This window comes from Salarias fasciatus, chromosome 11 (genome assembly GCF_902148845.1).
Source record: "Salarias fasciatus chromosome 11, fSalaFa1.1, whole genome shotgun sequence".
Lineage (NCBI taxonomy): Eukaryota > Metazoa > Chordata > Actinopteri > Blenniiformes > Blenniidae > Salarias > Salarias fasciatus.
The window spans coordinates 11,276,770-11,294,205 of record NC_043755.1 but is presented as its reverse complement, the minus strand read 5'-3'; the positions used below and the strand labels follow the sequence as shown (position 1 = coordinate 11,294,205).

Below are 17,436 nucleotides of genomic sequence, written 5' to 3'. Positions count from 1 at the left end.
ACCATAATTCAGAGAATGAGCAGCACGGCGTTTGCGCCACTCTTGAGTTCAATAGCAACACCGGAGGAGACTGAGAGCACCTGGGGCCATATCGATACAGCTTGTCAAGGTATGTCTTTGATTGATTGGTGTGCAGACAATTTTAGTCAGTGTCGGTGTGCGTGTCTGTGCGTGTGTGTGTGTGTGTGTGTGTGTGTGTGTGTGGGGCGTGGGATACAGGTTGCAGAAACGTGAAAATGTGCTTTTCTTTCACAGTCCTTTCCCATGTCAAGCTTTTGTATTTACTCAAATCTCATCTATTTCTTTGATTTGTCATAAAAGTCCAGCTGTGCATTAAAAGGCCATGAGCTCAGCTCAGCAGCTGCTCCGGTCTCACAGAGATGTGCTGCTGAACTGGACGTGTGACCATCCGGCGCCCCTGCTGCGTTGGCTCCGTGATGCTGGGGTGCTCTCCCCCTCCGACTACCTGTCTGTGCTGGAGAGGACACCTTCTAATGCTGTGGCCCAGGCACTGGAGACTGCATGTGCCACTGAGGACAACAGCAAAAAATTCCTGCTGGTGCTGAGGGACGTTCAGGATTATTACTGCAGAGACCTACAGGACTGGGTGGGGAACCACTGCAGAAATGATATCATCAGTAAACCACATGTTGTACCTGGAGAGGTTGGACCTGGTAAGGTGTCTTCAACTTTCTGTTGACTTTCCCCCCTCAAGCAGTGTTAACAGATGACAGAATTTTGGCTCAGTAACGCCGGTCCAAATGTTTGTCATTGCAATCATGAGTTCTGGAATAGTAATATGAGCTTTACTGGTGCCTGAAAAAAAGAATGGAATATATAATGGTATGTCTGATTTAAATACTGTGAGTTGGACGTGTCCTGATACTTCCTCCAGGCAATAAGCCAAAGTTTTTTCTCAATAAGGTATCTTGACTTCTGTCATATAAATTGGCACCACTTCTATCATAAGTATTCACTCATAAAAAGATGTCAAATAAGAGTATGACTGGTATTTTTAGCAAAAACTTGAAAAAGAACAAAAATCATCTATTGTTTAAATTATAATTCATATTCTGAATTCTGTGAAATCTACAGAGAAAAAACATAAAGGTCTCATTGAAAAACTGATCAAAAGGAAAAGCAAAGGGTTCTCTCCAGAGGTCCAAGTTAAAGGTATGAATTTATAATTTATATAAACTAAATTTACAATATGATTTTCATTTTTGATGTTTTTTTTTCTAAAATGATGATCAATACCTGAACAGTATATTCAGTTTATTGATACTGGAACTGAAGAGATGAACTCAAGTTCATCTTATGATTTTCATCTTGCAGCTGAAGATGAAATAACATCTAAGAAGAGTCTGAAGCCCAACATCAGAGGTACGTCAAGAACAGGAGCACTCGATCTATGTGATGTGATGGAATTTTTACATTGCACTCCAATATCTCTATTTCTCATTCCAGTTTCCATTTCTGCTCATAAAACAACCTTGCTGAAACGCACAGAGCAGTTTAAGTGTTACTCAGAGGGAAGCGCAGATGCTTCAAACTCTGCTTCTCACATCGAGATCCGCTACACCGACCTGTTCGTGACAGAAGATGACGACTTTGTCGACAATAGCCAACACGAATACTTTGCCTTAGAGCGCAGGCGAGCCCGTATCTATGTCCACCAGGCCTGTCAGCGCATCCGACCATGCGATCTCTTCAGCCCCCAAGAAACATCAGGACGGGCCCCCAAAAGGGTGAAGGTGAAAGGTATTGCAGGGATTGGAAAGAGCGTGGCGATGCAGAGGCTGGTTTATGAGTGGGCCATTGGGAAGAACATGCGTGAATTCACCTGTATTTTTGACCTGCGCTTCAGAGAGCTCAATCTGACTGACACGCCACTGAGTTTACTGGATCTGCTCCAGGAGCGATTTCGGTATCTGAAGGAAGCTCTGCCTGATCTTTTGGCCTCACCAGAAACTTTGCTCTTCATCTTGGACGGGTTGGATGAGTTCAAATTCCCTTTGGACTGGAAGAGCCAGGGCAAGAACGTCAACGTGGGCTCAAAGGTGTCAGTGTCAGAGCTGATGGTGGCTTTAATCAAAGGAAGTCTTCTTCCACAAGCGTCGGTCATTCTCACAACAAGGCCTTCCACTGAGGCTCCCAAGAATTTCTTCCAGAGATGTTGTGTGGTTCTTGGCTTCGAGGAGGACCAGGTGAAGGAATACACTGAAAAGTTCTACAACGACAACCAAGTTGCAGCAAAGGTCTGCGAGTACATAGTGAACAACGACAACATTTTTGCTCTGTCCTTCATTCCGCTTTATTGCTACATCATCTGCACTGCTATGGCAGAGTTCTTCAGTTCATCAGCTCAAACTGACGGTGACTTCAATTCTCTTGAGGTGAACCCTCCCAGAACAGTCAGCGAGGTGTATTTCTGCTACCTCTTCACTGTCATCAAGCACCATGCGCTGAAGGGCAGCGCAGGAAGAACCACACCTAGATCTGAGGTTCTTGCTCTGGCCAAGCAGCAGCTGACAAACCTGGGTAAACTGGCTTACCAAAACCTGCTGCAGACCAAGATCATATTCAGCAGAGAGGATTTGAAGAACTACGGCGTCACTCCCGCTGATATTCAGAGCACTTTTCTCTGTGCTCACAAAGAAGAGACTGTGGAGACGTTTTCTTTCTTCCACCTGACTGTTCAAGAGCATCTAGCTGCCCTCTACTGTGCCACCAACCTCTTCAGTCAAGAGGACATAATGCAGGCTCTGGACTTGTGGTGCTTTGGGATACATCCGTCATCCTCCACTGTTGCACTCCTGCAAAGCAACGACCTCAACATGGACAAGCTGGAGAACCTCCAGATGTTCACTCGCTTCTTCATGGGAATGCTTCGAGCTCGGCTTGCAGGTCAGCTGGAAGGCCTCATTGATCCAACTGTGAAACGTGTGGAGGACATCCCCACCAGGCTGGGACTGTGGTTTCAAAACCAGTTTAAGGAAAGAAAACTGAAAAACCAAACAACACTGAATCTTCTCCACTGCTTAATGGAGTTCCACATAGAGGAGACCACCAGCATCGCAGCACCAGAGATCAAGACACTCAACCTTTTCAAAATGAAGCTGAGTGTTGTTGACTGTGCGGCCATGCACTACGTGTTGCAGTTTTCTCCCCACAGTCTAAAGGAGTTGAACTTGGGTTACTCCAACATTGGAAACAGAGGACTCGACAAGCTGGGACCGATATTACATCGCTGTGAATGTCTCTAGTGAGTAGCTCACCTTACACTGCACTCATATAAAAAAATAATGTGATCAAAGCAAGTTTGGAACCAAGAGTGTGCAGTGGCTGATGCCAATACACATCGCCTCACTTCCTACACATGCTGGTTTGTCCGGGTGTTAGTTCTAAGATATACTGGCAGTCTCTCCAGGGCTTCCTGTCCAACATCTGCAGTGATGGACTCAAGTCCCTTTATAATTGCTCGGCTAGAAAAACAAAGAAAACAAATCTGACCTGATGTTTTTTCTTTTTGTCTTGCAGTTTGAGATACAACTGTCTGGACAAGCAAGCGGCAGTTTTGGAATCTGAAGTTCTGAAATCGAATCAGTGCCAAGTCAAGAAGCTCTAGTAAGTTGATACAAATATGTCAAAGCTGCCTTTTAAAATTTTAAGATTCACAGTTTACACATGCATGGAAAATTTAAAGATTTAACCTGACCAGCAATATAAGAACATTAAATATCATAAACGTCTTGATGCATTTTTGAATAATAATATAAATATAAATAATATATATTATAATAATATATACTTGTATGCAGCATGTGTGGCAATAACCTGGGTCCAGAGGGTGTTTTGAAGCTGTGGAATGCTTTGGAACACAACACCACTGTGGAGGAACTCTATCTGGATATCACCGGCATCACAGAGAGAGGAACAGAAAACATCACCAACAGCCTCAGCAAAAACACTTCTCTGAAGACGCTGACGTAAGACTAAAAAACACTTCTCTAACACTGCCATCTAGTGGAACTTGATGTTTATTTAATTTTCTTTGTTGTTCCCCTTTGTGAAGGTTATCTTACGAGCTTCTTTACTTCTGATTTAACCTGATATTCCTCTTTTCTCAGCATTGTTGGGAATGACATCGGAGAGGTGGGGAGGAAGAGGCTGAGGGACCTGGAACAATGCCGACCGGATCTAAGGATCATTGCAAACTTTGTGGATGACCTCGGTTTGCTGCAGGCCTACCTGGACTGGGTGGAGGAGATTCAGGTAGACAGAGACCAGATGGACTCGGTGAAGAATGCAGACGCCCTGCAGTCGGTGCTGAATGGGCTCCGGGTGGCAGGAGTGGAGAAAGGAGAAAACGCAGAGAAGGCCAAGGAGCTCCAGACAAAGATTGAGGAGTTACTGAAGTTTTCCACAGATCTGATGGGAAAGAAATAATCATTTTGTGTGAGTTCAATGAGAAGAGTGAAAATCAAATCCTGTTTAGTCAAACTACATTGCATAGTCCAAGTATTTGGCCAATATATTTCAAAACATCCCTGATTTCAACCAACTTGTCCGTCACGTTGGTATCTGACCCTGACACTGGTCTGAGTACCTCAGCTTTCATAGAGAACATCAGTCTGATCAGAAGTCCCATTTCTTCTGGATGTCTCACTTATTCATTGTGTATTATACTATATTTCACACCCAATGAAAGTTTTAGTTGTAATTACCATTTCAGGCAGACACTTGGCAGGGCAGACCAGTGCGCCAAAGTACAAAGATGAGGCTATGCACTCCAGCAACAAAACATCTACTGCTGCAGAGGAGGGTGGTCCGACTCCCAGCAATACCTCTGCAGACCTGAGGGAAGAGAAAGAACCTTGATCAGATCAGCCTCTAACACCATCTCCACTTTGTCACTAACAGATGGGACAACATTGAAGTTACTCACCAATATAGCAGGGACTGGATGATTGGATGATTAACAGAACATCAATCGCGGCTGATCCATTGATCTAATGAGACAACCTGGACTCAATGGGTGCAGTTTCTAACTGGGCATCAATCAAAAGAGTTGATCCATTGATTGAATGAGACAGCCCCGATCCAGTGGGTGCGAGCGGTTTCCCAAACTCCAGGCTCCTACCATGTGGAACCGGCTCCCAGTTCTGCTTCACTTCACAAATGTATGTTGATACAACAAATTTACCTGCCTGTCCTATCGCCTTCTCTTTCTGTCCCCTCACCCCAACTGGAATAGCAGAAATCTGCCACCTCTGAGCCTGGTGCTGCAACAGTTTCTTCTTTTTAAAAGTTTTTTTTTTCTTTCCACAGTCACTTATGCTTGCTCATGTGGATCTGTTGGGTTTTCTCTGTAAAAATGTCAAGAAATGACTATGTTGTAATTGGCACTTTATAAATAAAGCTGAATTGAATTGAATTGCCTGGCTTAGCTGCTGATATTGTGTGAGCCAGACGAAAACCAGCAGGTTGGGACTTTTGGTCAACCAACAGTATGTTTTCCAACCCCAGGTCACCATGAATTACATCTACAGCCTTCAGATAATACAAAGCTTATTCCACCTGAAAGCCATATTTATGATAACTGCTGATCATATCAACAATACTTCATCAACATTCACTTTCTCAAAGAAAGAAAAGATGTTTGACAATCGATCTGATCATTTACAGACTGAGAGGATGGCATCTCACAATCATGAAATCTAAAAGATTGTTTCCTAAATGCTGAAACTCCAGAGAAATACATTCTCCAGTCCTGAAAAAAAAAAAGGTTCCAATTTCACTAAGTTGCATTTGTCTAAGTCAAGCTTTCTCTATTTCGCCAGGACAAAGAGCTGTGGGTATGCAATTTGCACACATTCACTTCATCACATTTTCTGCTCTTGCTTTAAGTGGAGCTGATGGAGCCACTGATTGTAAGAAGTCAACAACAATGAAAGCTATTGTGTTCCCTCCATACTTCTGCCTCATCATTAGAGGGTTCATTCTTCATCACTCCGAAAATAATCATTCAGAAAAGAGCTGCATGCTGCACAATCTCTTAAAATTAAAACACTGATAACTACACTGCCTATGGGCTGAAAGAGAGAGAATTTCTTCATATCCAAAGCTGATTCTTAAATATACTGTAGTTTTTGGAGTTCATCAAGCAAGGCATTATGTAAAAGTCACAAGTGCTGACTTTTTGTCTCAGAGTGCATGATTCTCATGAGTGCAACACTCTCCTGTACAAATACTTGCACAGGTGAAGTGTTGGAAAAGTTTTCAGTGGATTTATCTGGAAAGGGATACATGCAATGCCAATCCAGCTGATGCAGTCTTCATGCCTTCATTAATGCCTCATCTGTTGCTCCGCTCACAACTATTCGTTCCAAATGACTTATTATTAAAGTTAATTAAATTCACATACAGTAGTGAACACAGTGGATGACTGGGGACAGAATTGTTGCCTCCAATATGTCCCCTGGGAGGCTCCATACAGATCCTCTGATAACAGGAGGAATAGAGAGCACAGATCTCTTCTATTTGCTGCCCTCTGGCGATCTCACGCGGCTGCGTGTGGAAATGTAAATCCTGTTTTAGTGCGCCACCAAGTGGCACAGAACCAGATGTTTTCCACAAATAGTCATCCTCTAAAGAATCTCGGTACCTGAGTGAGCCATCACAAACATGATTTGCAAGAGTTTTTCTTTGCAAATATTTTGTCAAGTGGACTAAAAAAAGAGAAGGGAATCCCTTCAAGGGATCATCCACCTTGCTATCTGTGCACACTTTCAAAAGTCATCATGGCAGATGCTGCACAGTTGCATTACCGCCTATGTTATTATACAGCTGGAAACTCACCATCAGTCACCATCAGTGCTCAAAAGCAGATAGACATGTTGAAGCAACGTTTGTTTCCATCAAGACACGTCTTTGTAATAAACATATCAAACATTTCAGTGGAATAATGCTGAGCAAATAAGATAACAAGACATAAGAAGAAGACTGCAAACAATATTATCCCATCAGACATGAATGGTACTACTTTTGTCTCCAAAACATCTCAGGAAAAAAACTGGTCTGCCCACTCGTTAATAGACTGCCCATAAGGTGGTGAACATGGTCCCCTCTTACTCAACACGAGTCATTCATATTGTCTCATTCTGGGGAATGTCTGTGTACGTTGGTCTGCTGAAATATCAGAAAGGTTGTAAACATCGTCCACCTCTGGCATTATGTGTAGACACAGACTCATTTGTGAGCTGAGAAATACAATGCTGCGTGCCTGAGACATGTCCACAGGTATTTTTTTTTTAATTAAATGTGATCAAGAATATTTATTTTGTAACTCTTTCATATTACTGACCTACTGAAACCAAAGTGTGTTTTTGTCTGTGTATTTCTTTATCTACTCCTAATAGTAAAGATGAAAGTTATATAACTTCTTTGCTAATAAAATTAGCCTTCAAGAAGTCCAGTACCTTTCTCGTGACATATCCAACTAAATTATAATACATGTTAGAAATTTAAAATATAAAAATAAAATCTTTTTCAAAAATTTCTTGGGCCAGATACAGTCCCTAAATTACATTGCATGTGTTACACGTCTGTGTTATTTTAAAGGGGCTGTATCATTCATTCATTTTCTGCCGCTTTATCCCTTTCGGGGTCGCGGGTGGCTGGAGCCAATCCCAGCTGCTGTGAACGAAGGCAGGGTACACCCTGGACAGTTCCCCAGTCTGTCGCAGGGCTGACATATATAGACAAACATCACTCACACATTCATACCTAGGGGCAATTTAGGGTGATCAATTAACCTACCATGCATGTTTTTGGACTGTGGGAGGAAGCCGGAGTACCTGGAGGGAACCCACGCACACACGGGGAGAACATGCAAACTCCACACAGAAAGGCCCTGAGCCCCAGCCGGTATTTGAACCCAGGACCTTCTTGCTGTGAGGCAAGAGCGCTAACCACTGCGCCCGTAGGGGCTGTATCATACTTTTTTTTAAGCTAGTCCAAACCCTAGAAATGGCATTAACATGGTAACAGTTAATCTCCATCCTGCCTGCTGGCAGCTGCTTGCCAGACCCTCGTATTTGGCGAGCTTTCTTTCAAAGGTCTCGTCCAGACGATCTTCCCAAGGGTCAGTCAGCTCCAGCATAATGACCTGCTTTGTGGACTCGGAGAAGAGGACGATGTCTGGCCTCAAGCTGGTGCTCACAATGTGACTTGGGAACTTCAGTTGTTTCTGCAGGTCCACCAACATCTGCCAGTCATTTGCAGTGGTCAGAACACCTGTCGAAGTTCTCGTCTTGAGCGCCTTCTTTTCTCCAGCCTTTAAAAAGGTCATGATCTTCTTGATAGGCTGGGAGCGTCGAGCTCTCTCTACTCCACCCCCAATGGCCTCTGCAATGCTTTTGAGGACCTGATCGTGTCTACACCTGTAGCGGCCCTTCCCCAGTGCTTTCGCACAGCTGCTCAGAATGTGCTCTAGTGATCCGCGCTTGGAGCACATTGCGCATGATGGACTTTCTGCCAAGCCCCAAGTGTGCAGATTGGCAGGGCTAGGGAGCACATTGTGCACGGCCTGGATAAGGAACTTGATCCTCTGGGGCTCCGCTCTCCACAGGTCCGCCCAGGTCACACGCCTCTGGTTTGCACTCTCCCATCTTAACCAAGCGCCTTGCTTGCTCATCCCCAGTGAGTTCTTTCCATATTGGACTGGTTGGAGGGCGAGTGACTGATGTAGTGCCGGTCACTATAATACACAGCATAAAACTTCAATCCTCCCAGAGTGTTTAGTGTTTGGAGTGGGAGAGAGATTGGAGAGGGTTTTTTAGCACTTTTGCACCCTCGGGTCTGGGCTGGGACCGTAGAGGCGAAAAGGCCATTGGAGACGTCCAATTGAAAATGGGTAACAGATCTGTTCAAGAGAAGAGTCCTCCAGACACCCCAATATGTAATGACATGTCAGGAAGGTATGGGCCCGAGTGTGTGGGACGTGTGAGAGAATTGAGTGAATGGTTTGGGTTCCCCAAAGGGGGGAAGTTTGAGCATGAGACAGTGACTGGTTCTGCTAAAATGTTCACTGGGAAACAGGAAAACCAGGGATAAAAAGAAGATTGAGAAGTCACTTTGGATGAGTGAAGCTGGAAGCAGAGGTAGAAAGCAGAGGGACATCCGCTTAGGGAGAGAACAGGGAGAGAAAACATCATGAGGGACATGAAAGGGTTTTACTACAGATACATGTGTCTCCGTGCCATCTGCTCTCTTTCGAGGTTGATTCGTACTGGACGTCGGATGTGTGAGGAAAGTGACTGGACTCCTCCCCTTCAAACATCCATCCAACCACCGTGGCCTCTGCTCTACTCTACTCCCACTCTCTCTGACGTGTCGAACTCCACCTCTGCATCGGCTTCCTACTGAAGGAGTGGTCTGGTCTGTCAGACACTCCCAACACATCGGCGCTGGAAAGCACCACCTCCTGGATGAACGATGGAAGTAAAAACCGAGCCAACAGCACAACATCATTCATGGTTCTTCCGAAGCAACTCTCCTCAGGGCTCAAGCTACAAGCACCACCCTGACGGGGACGGAGGACGCCAGGGTGAGGCTGGTGGACAGACTGGACACTGGGTCCGTGACTGCCCACATAAGAACTGTGGACATGGACGATGGTGTGGAGAACCAGGCAGAGGAGCACAAGAAGGGGGGACACCGGGTCACGTTGAATTCTTATCCAACTGACGGAGGAAATTCTGACTGAGAAGATGAAATCACCACGCACTGATGGCATGGGTGACGTACGCAAAATAACACACAACCCGCTAACCGCAATGAAGAAGCGCTTTGCACTGACACACAGCTTGCACAGGGTCAGGATAGAGTAGCAGAGCTTGAAAAGAATACAAAAAAACAACACATTGATTAATTGTATTTCATGCTCAATTACTGATGTACATCTGAGGTTTCCCATGCTCACGCTCAAGATAACACGGAAATCTGTGGGATTTTTATTTTAGTTTATTTTTATAAACTTGGTTGATTCTGGGACGGTGAATTGGATGTTGACTCCTGGTGATAGAAGAAAGCTTTCCATGTCCACTGAGATGCGACATGTTCTTATTGTCTAAACTTTGCCCGATGACTCTGATTGACAGACAGTCGATGATCAAACTGGAGATGGTGCTCACATCAACCGCAAATTTAAAACTTCAGACAAACCCCAGTGCATATTATATGCACTGTGCATACAGGACGTGATGTTGACTATGAACAATGTTTTTTTCCAGGACTTTGACAGTGATTTGACTATATCAACGTTTTTTTAACAGGACTCAATGGCAAGCGTCTGTATGTCTGTCTACTGTCCAGATGTCTTTGTTTAATGTTTCAGTATCTCACAAATATTTCCAAAGTTCCCTTGCCAAATCCCGCGATGGGCAATGGAATGATTTGGGACGGTTCGTGCGACAACGCGTGATTTCAGCCGACTGCTGATCCAACCCTCCAATATTCGCCATCTCTCTCAGCATATCGTAAGACCTACGCTGAAGTACATGTTCTGCAATTTGTACTATTGACATGATATGCCAATGAGCATGCTCGAATAACCACGTATGCGAATTGTGTTTTCAAGAACAAACGGAACAAAAGTTCACTTTGTTAGGATCAGAATGTAAAACCTTATTAATTTAATCTTGAGAGGGTTTTTTTTTATTCCAGACCCTCCAAAGCGAACTGTAAAACAAACAGTTCATTCAGTAGCTGCATCTTTATCAGCTGAGGAGCTGAGGACAGTTGAATATAAAACAATTGCAGAGGCCTGAGAGACAGCATCACACACACAGCCTAGTGAGCTGATGATGTGAGGTTGAAGATGCACCGATCAGATAATTTAGTACAAAATAATATACTAAGGTGTTTTTGTTTTGTTTTCTGTCTGGGAAGCATTTGTTTGTTTTGTTAGAAAATTCCTGCAGGTACCCCCATCGCTCCGATCCACAATCCCGATCCTCCATTGCCAGCCGCGCCGCGCTGACCTGAGGGGAGCAGCTTCACAGCAGCGGGTAGTACAGACACACACACACACAACTAGAGGGACTCAGATTGACACAGATTTAGGGAGAAATTGGTTTTTCCTGAGCCTGTGAGGACATGTGCGGTGATTCTGTTCTTCTCTTTCTGCTGAGACTTTTTTTAATGCAGGAGAGAAGGAGAAACTGTTGTGGCTGTGGAAGCAGTGGACACAATAATGGAGGGAGCTGCTCCAGAGGCTGGAGGCGGGGCGGCTGGCGGTTGAGGAGGTTGTGGAGGCGATGGGGTTTTGACTACGAACGTGGAAACTTCCGACGTGATGACGACATGTTGACTGCTGGCTGATCGCCGAGGTCAGAACACGCACACACACACACACACACACACACACACACACACACACACACACACACACACACACACACACACACACGGACACTTACAACACCACACAGACAGAGAAAAAGACAGGTAATTGGAATTCCTAAAGTTATTTTAGCAACTTTCAAATGATGATGTGTTTATTGTATCTCGTCACTCTCAAGGGAGAAATATTAATGGGTCAACAGGACTGATCAATCCTGATAAAGGGAGAAAGAAGAGGCAGCAGGCTGCCTCCCTTATGGGTCACTTCTCCCCCCACAGCGCTGTGGCTCTGACCACAGGCTGTGAGGCTCATCGTCTTAGTGAAATTATTTAAGATGTCATGCTTTAATATTTTGAACTTTATGTTTATCTGTACGTATTATGGAGAAAATATACCAATGCTAAACACACAAGAGAACTTATTTAAAGGTATAATACATGATTTTGATTTCTGGGTGGATCATCTAAATAACTGGTGGGTCCGTTTGTCAATCATTCTGACGAGCTGCTTTCGCGAGGCGGTTCTACGTGCTTGCGCCCAATCAGCTTCTCCCTTTTGCGCATTCAGAGTGTTTATGTAGCCGGTGAGCTTCTGAGCTAGTACTTACCGATGGCGAGTCTGACATAATGAAACTGTAACTGTTTCGGGAAAAAAGCTTTATTTATGAGCGAGGACGATCGCAGAAACTGTAAACAGAGCCGTGCACGCCGGAGAAGCGGAGATCGCGCTCGTACACTTCCGCGTTTCCTGGGAGAAGCAGGAGAGCCGGGCGGATGGTCTGGCGCATGCGCGTTGTTCAAAAAGTGAGTAACAGACTTGGGGCTTCGTCTTTTCGAGAAAATCATGTATTAGACCTTTAAGTGAAGGTTTGTTTATGATTGGCTACAAGAAGCCTCAATCAAATGTCAGTTTCAAGATCCACTGACACAGATGGAACTTCCATCTCCATCTGTTTTAGCTGGAATATTTGTGGACCGAACATAGATTATGTAGCTTAATAAGCTCAGCTAAACCTTGCTGAGTAACACTGAGGCCAAGTGTCACATTAACACGTCCTGGATGATGACAGTGGTTACAGGTATTGGATGTGTTATGGCGTGAATAACTGCTGAAGGTGTTTAGTTGAGACGGACGGTCCATATGATACACCTGATTTCACACCAAATCCGCTCACCAGGAAACAGGTTGTCTCTTTCCTGGGAATGTATTCCTGCTGTCGACAGTTTATTCCAAATGATTTTGATTTTATTGCTCCCATTAGGTCTCTGACTGCATGTTTGCAGGTTTCCTGGACTCCAGATGCACTGGAAGCATCCCAGGCCCTGCAGTCTTTCTTCACTTTTCTGTCTCGACCTGTCATTTCGTTGTTTCTGATATTGAACAAACTGTGATGTTATGGTTCTGATAGTTCTGGTAAAATGATAATGTTCCTTCTATATTAGCAGCTTGCTTCACGATGCGCTGTTTTGACCGCCAGGCTCAGGTTGTTTGGGATTCACGCCGGGGGAATGGACGGCGTTGAAGGGCATGCTGATAACATGCAGCTTGTGTTTGAGGTTGTTTTCATTGAGCTGTCTCTTCAGACTGCTCAGCCCCTCCTTTACACTCTCACCAACTTTCTGGGGAATGAGGACAGTTTTTTTCTCGCTCGGAGCTTCGATTAACAGACTAACCCATTCTGATGTGATATATTCTTGGTGTACATGGTGGTTCTGAGGGGGGAATGGTACATCAGGCCTTATCATTCCCAACAGCTCACATCATTGTGGTTTTCTGGGAAGTTCTAAGTGGTGGCAGAACAGCACTGTAGAGTGTTTGGTGTGTGCAGCTCACAAGGCAAGGCGAGGAGAACGCTGTGGGGAATGCTGCTCACTGCCACCTGAGTACTCTGTGACCACCTGATGGTGGACTTTGTGGAGCTGCTCTGTTTCAGATCAGACAGACCATCACAGGGCCCTTCCCCTCCTGGCTGAAGGGCCTCTCCACTCTTCGCTGGCTGAACCCAGGTGACTGGATCCGGGTGAAGGACTTCTGCAGGAAACACTGGAAGGCCAGGCAGTGGCCAGGTCCAGGTCCTGCTGGACTCATGCTGCCTTTAAGGTAGCAAAGCGAGCTACCTGGAGCCAGGCGAGTCACTGTAAGCCTTTCCCAGCACCACCCTGACTCCAGCAGCTGATCTCCCAGCCACAGGGCAGAATAATCCCTGAGATCAGCTCCTGTGTGAGGTAGTCCACCCTCCACTAGGCAACGGTGAAGATGTTCCTGCTCCTGAGGGTGCTGCTGCCCCAAACCACAGTGGCCCCCCTGCTTCGTTGCAGACGTATGGTGGACCTCACAGGACTCCAGGACAGCCTGTGGCGGAGAGCTGCCCCTGCGGTAGCTCCAGAGTCACATGATGCCAACTGTACTGTTTGTGCTTTTAAGACTTATGCTGTCTCCGCTAACACTTTACCATTCCTTGTTCCTGTTCCTCTCCAGGATTCTCTCTACACATTTCTGCATGCAGGCAGGAATAGCACTGGCTCAGAGCTGCGACATCCTAATGCTTCTCACTCTAACCCTTACCCTTAGTCTTAGTCTTTCCCTTACCCTTTCCCTTTCCCTCTCCTTTTCAGCAGCATTCTAAGGAGGTGTCTTCCCTTAGCATGGCACCATTCATAACCAGCATGAGAGCCTCACTGGTCTTGTTACTGATGGGTTTGGCCTCCTCATGGAGGAGCAGAAGGCTGTGTGTCCTGGGCCTGCTGAACAGAGTGGCCCTGGACCTCCTTCTTGAAAAGAAAGGGGGGTTTGCCCTCTCATAGGTGATCAGCACTGCTCCTGGGTTCCTGACATCTCAGAGAACATGACTAACGTAGACACTCAGCTGTCTTCCCTGCTTGCTGAATTGAGCTCTCAGGAAACGGGTGTCCCCTTGTCTGGATGGGACTTCTGGGATGGCTGACTGAGGGCAGCTGGCGAGCTTGGCTTACTAAGGTTGCTGGCATGCTTGCTATTTTCCTGTCGATTCTGGGGGTTTTCTCCTGCTGCATTATTCCCCTAGTCCGTTGTCTGGTTGCTCGCATGTTCACAACTACTTTGGCTCATTATACTTTGCTTCATTCCACTGAACTGTTTGCGTCCTTGTTCGCTCACCGTTCTGATGATTCTGATGATGATGATGCTGATGATTTGGGGTTGATTGACTGATGTGGGGTGTCTGTTGGCATCTCCCATGTGTTGAAGTTGATTAAACCGTGGTTGATTTAATCAAAAGGGGGGAATGTAATGGAAATTTCTCATGTATGCATGCTTTTTCTCACTTGTAGTGCTCGCAGAGGTATTTTTGTAAACAACCGTAGCTCACACACTAAGATGTGTGGGGAACCATGAATGCTTTGTCTAGAATTTACTTTTCCTGATAATCTTAGCGTAGCAGCTGCGGCACTCGTGGGAGTCTTCCTGTGTCCAGCCTGCGGCTGGGTGCGGTCAAGGCCCCTGGGAGTGAACGCAGCAGATAGTTATTAGAGGCTTGCACGCCCCTGCGAGGGCAGAACTCACTCTGTTACTCTGTTGACTGCGTGACTTCTCCTGCTGTACAGCATAATAAAAGATACCAAAACGAACTCACCGGCGGAAGCCCTTTATTAAATAAAATTGCCATAACAGCTCCACAGAACCTCTACTCCTCCAGCCCTGCTCTTACTTCCTGCTGAACTTGTTGCTGCTCCTGATTCCCTTTTGGTGCCACGTTCCTCGTCGGGAGAGAGCCAAAGCAAGCCCTTCCTCTTGTCACTGCTCCCACCAGCCTGGTGAAATGCAATCTGGACTCCGCTTGTTGGACTGACTTCTCTGCACTCCACTTTCTACCAGTCTTCACCTCCACACCAGCATTAGAAACCTTTGGGTCCACAGAGTCTCTGTACTGCAGCACTGCTCTTGTCTTAGTCACCGTGAATTCCTCCTCCAGCGATTTCAGTGGCAGCTGTAGTTTGTTGCTGTAGCCATAGAGTGCAGCGCTGCTGAGGCTCCTGGGGAGTCCCAGCCATCTTCTGAGATGGCTGTTCACCTTCCGCTCCAAGGTCTCCACTGTTGACAGAGGCACATCATAGACCAGGAGAGGCCAGAGAATTCTAGGGAGAATCCCATATTGGTACAGCCAGGCCTTAAACTTCCCTGGCAGCCCTGATTGCTCAGCTGCTTTCAGCCAACCATCCAGCTCAGCGCAAGTTGTTTTAATGGATGCCGTATCCCTTAATGTGCTGCCAAACATCTTGCCTAAGCGCTTTACTGGCTTCTCAGTGATGGACGGGATTGTTATTCCAGCGATGTTAAAGTGGAACCTGTTGTTCTGAGGAAACAAAAATGTGTCTGAAAGAAAAGTGAGCTGTTGACATCAGAAGCAGTCAATTTCTTGAATGCCCTATTTAAGCAGGGAACATGTTAAGGAATACTTAGTAATAAAATAGTAAAGAAGAAGCTTACTTTCAGTTTTGAGGAACTAAACTTGTTGTAATTGAATATTATTCTGTGGACTTTTTGGACTGCTGCCCTGTAATCAAAGGTTGCAATGCCATTTTACCTTATTATTTATTTGATGTTTTCTTGCAATTGAGGCTTAAAATGACATGAACTTCAATTTTCAAGACAACACAACATTTCATCAAAGCCCTTTGAGTCATAAGTCACAGAACAAAGCACAACTTCACATCCTTTTTTAGATGAGCGATGTTGTGAAGCTGATAATCAGACATCCTTCCTGTGACTTTCATAGGAACTAGCAGCTGAATTATTATTTGCAGGTGATCTGGTCTTTGAATTTATTTTTTAATTGTATGAAACTATTCATTTGATTTTTGAATGTTGTCCAACTGTAATGGAATTGTGTCTGAAATAAAACACAAATAATCAGACTGTCTGTAAAAAGTGTTCCTGAGTTCAAGTTTTAAAGAATCACACAAATAAGATCAAATATATCAACACATTCAATAAAGAAATGTTCACAAGGCTATTTAGACACAAAGATGAGAAGACCCAGTTACTCAGATGTGTTACTGACATTGGTTTACTTCTGTTATGTACCTGCAGGAAATTAGTATCAAGCACTGCCACGATCACCCACACGATGTTGGTCTGCAGCAGAGCCTTCATTGCCTCATGCAGCCCGAGGTGAGAAAGGAAGACATAAGCACATTTCCCCCTTTGCAAGCGGAGATATTATTAGACGGATCAGCCACCCTCACGTCTACATCTGTCTCTTTACACAGTGACATCTTTGTTGTATCAAGTCCTGTAGACTTAGTTTTTAGGTGACAAATGACAGGAATTATTTGGTGTTAAATGCCAGACCAAACCTGTTAGAAACATATTGAGGCTTATTTTAATTTTCATTTACTTATTTTAAATGTAATGCACAGTTGTGCACATCACCTTTCTTATTTTGTTAAACTAATAACTGACCGTTGTAAAGTTCCCAATTGTCTAAATTAGCAGAAGAAATGTTCAGGTTGTTTTGTCATCACTGAAAACCAGAAATGAAATGCAACTAAATGTGGTTGAATGGAAGCTGGCATGGTTTTACGGTTTTACGGCTGGAATGAACTGTGTCTCTGTACTTGCGTGGGAGTGAAGCCTCGACCTGTTTATTCATCCATCCAGCCCCTGCTACTGTGTTTATATGTGCCTGCTGGAAGTTTGCTCCCAGCTCCACTAATCCACCACGCGTGGCTTTGTTTACAACTCTCGTTCCCATGGCAACAACTGTGGTGGCGGTTTCATAGTAATTTCCCCACCAGAAATGGAAAGTCGTGCCTCTTTCAGTTCCTGCATTCAGCTCATTCACTGGTTTCAAGCTTCCTGGACCCGCCCCACACTATTCTATACTGACCTCCGAAGCCGCACTCTAATTTTTTAACTGACTTTACCACATTTCTCACCCGAATTTTCCACTCTTTCCCCTCATATAATACTGCTGAGAAGCTTCAACATTCACAGTCTCCTCCTCACCAGAGACTTGTTATCCTGAATTGACAGCTTTGGACTCCATCAAT

The 17,436-nt window shown here is 45.0% G+C and overlaps 2 protein-coding genes across 2 annotated transcripts; one reads left to right on the top strand and one right to left on the bottom strand.

Annotated features, from left to right (window-relative positions):
• The first annotated feature begins 343 nt into the window (after positions 1-343).
• Positions 344-4,449, top strand: LOC115396475 (NLR family CARD domain-containing protein 3-like). The gene is made up of 6 exons (XM_030102359.1): positions 344-674; positions 1,336-1,383; positions 1,468-3,265; positions 3,541-3,627; positions 3,822-3,989; positions 4,131-4,449. The coding sequence occupies exons 1-6, from the start codon at positions 344-346 to the stop codon at positions 4,447-4,449; spliced, it is 2,751 nt and encodes a 916-aa protein (XP_029958219.1).
• A 358-nt stretch (positions 4,450-4,807) lies between these two features.
• On the bottom strand, positions 4,808-16,537 carry LOC115396474 (uncharacterized). The gene is made up of 5 exons (XM_030102357.1): positions 16,469-16,537; positions 15,073-15,737; positions 12,142-12,154; positions 8,043-8,710; positions 4,808-4,916 (listed from the first exon to the last, which is right to left on the bottom strand). The coding sequence occupies exons 1-5, from the start codon at positions 16,535-16,537 to the stop codon at positions 4,808-4,810; spliced, it is 1,524 nt and encodes a 507-aa protein (XP_029958217.1).
• Positions 16,538-17,436: the final 899 nt, after the last annotated feature.

Coding starts and splice junctions, on each gene's coding strand:
- LOC115396475 (XM_030102359.1), top strand. CDS start 344: ATGAGCTCAGCTCAGCAGCTGCTCCGGTCTCACAGAGATGTGCTGCTG. Junction 675..1,335: donor ACCTGGAGAGGTTGGACCTG/GTAAGGTGTCTT, acceptor TTCATCTTGCAG/CTGAAGATGAAATAACATCT. Junction 3,628..3,821: donor TGCCAAGTCAAGAAGCTCTA/GTAAGTTGATAC, acceptor ACTTGTATGCAG/CATGTGTGGCAATAACCTGG.
- LOC115396474 (XM_030102357.1), bottom strand. CDS start 16,537: ATGAAGGCTCTGCTGCAGACCAACATCGTGTGGGTGATCGTGGCAGTG. Junction 15,738..16,468: donor TTGATACTAATTTCCTGCAG/GTACATAACAGA, acceptor TTGTTTCCTCAG/AACAACAGGTTCCACTTTAA. Junction 4,917..8,042: donor TGGAGATTAACTGTTACCAT/GTTAATGCCATT, acceptor CCCATCTGTTAG/TGACAAAGTGGAGATGGTGT.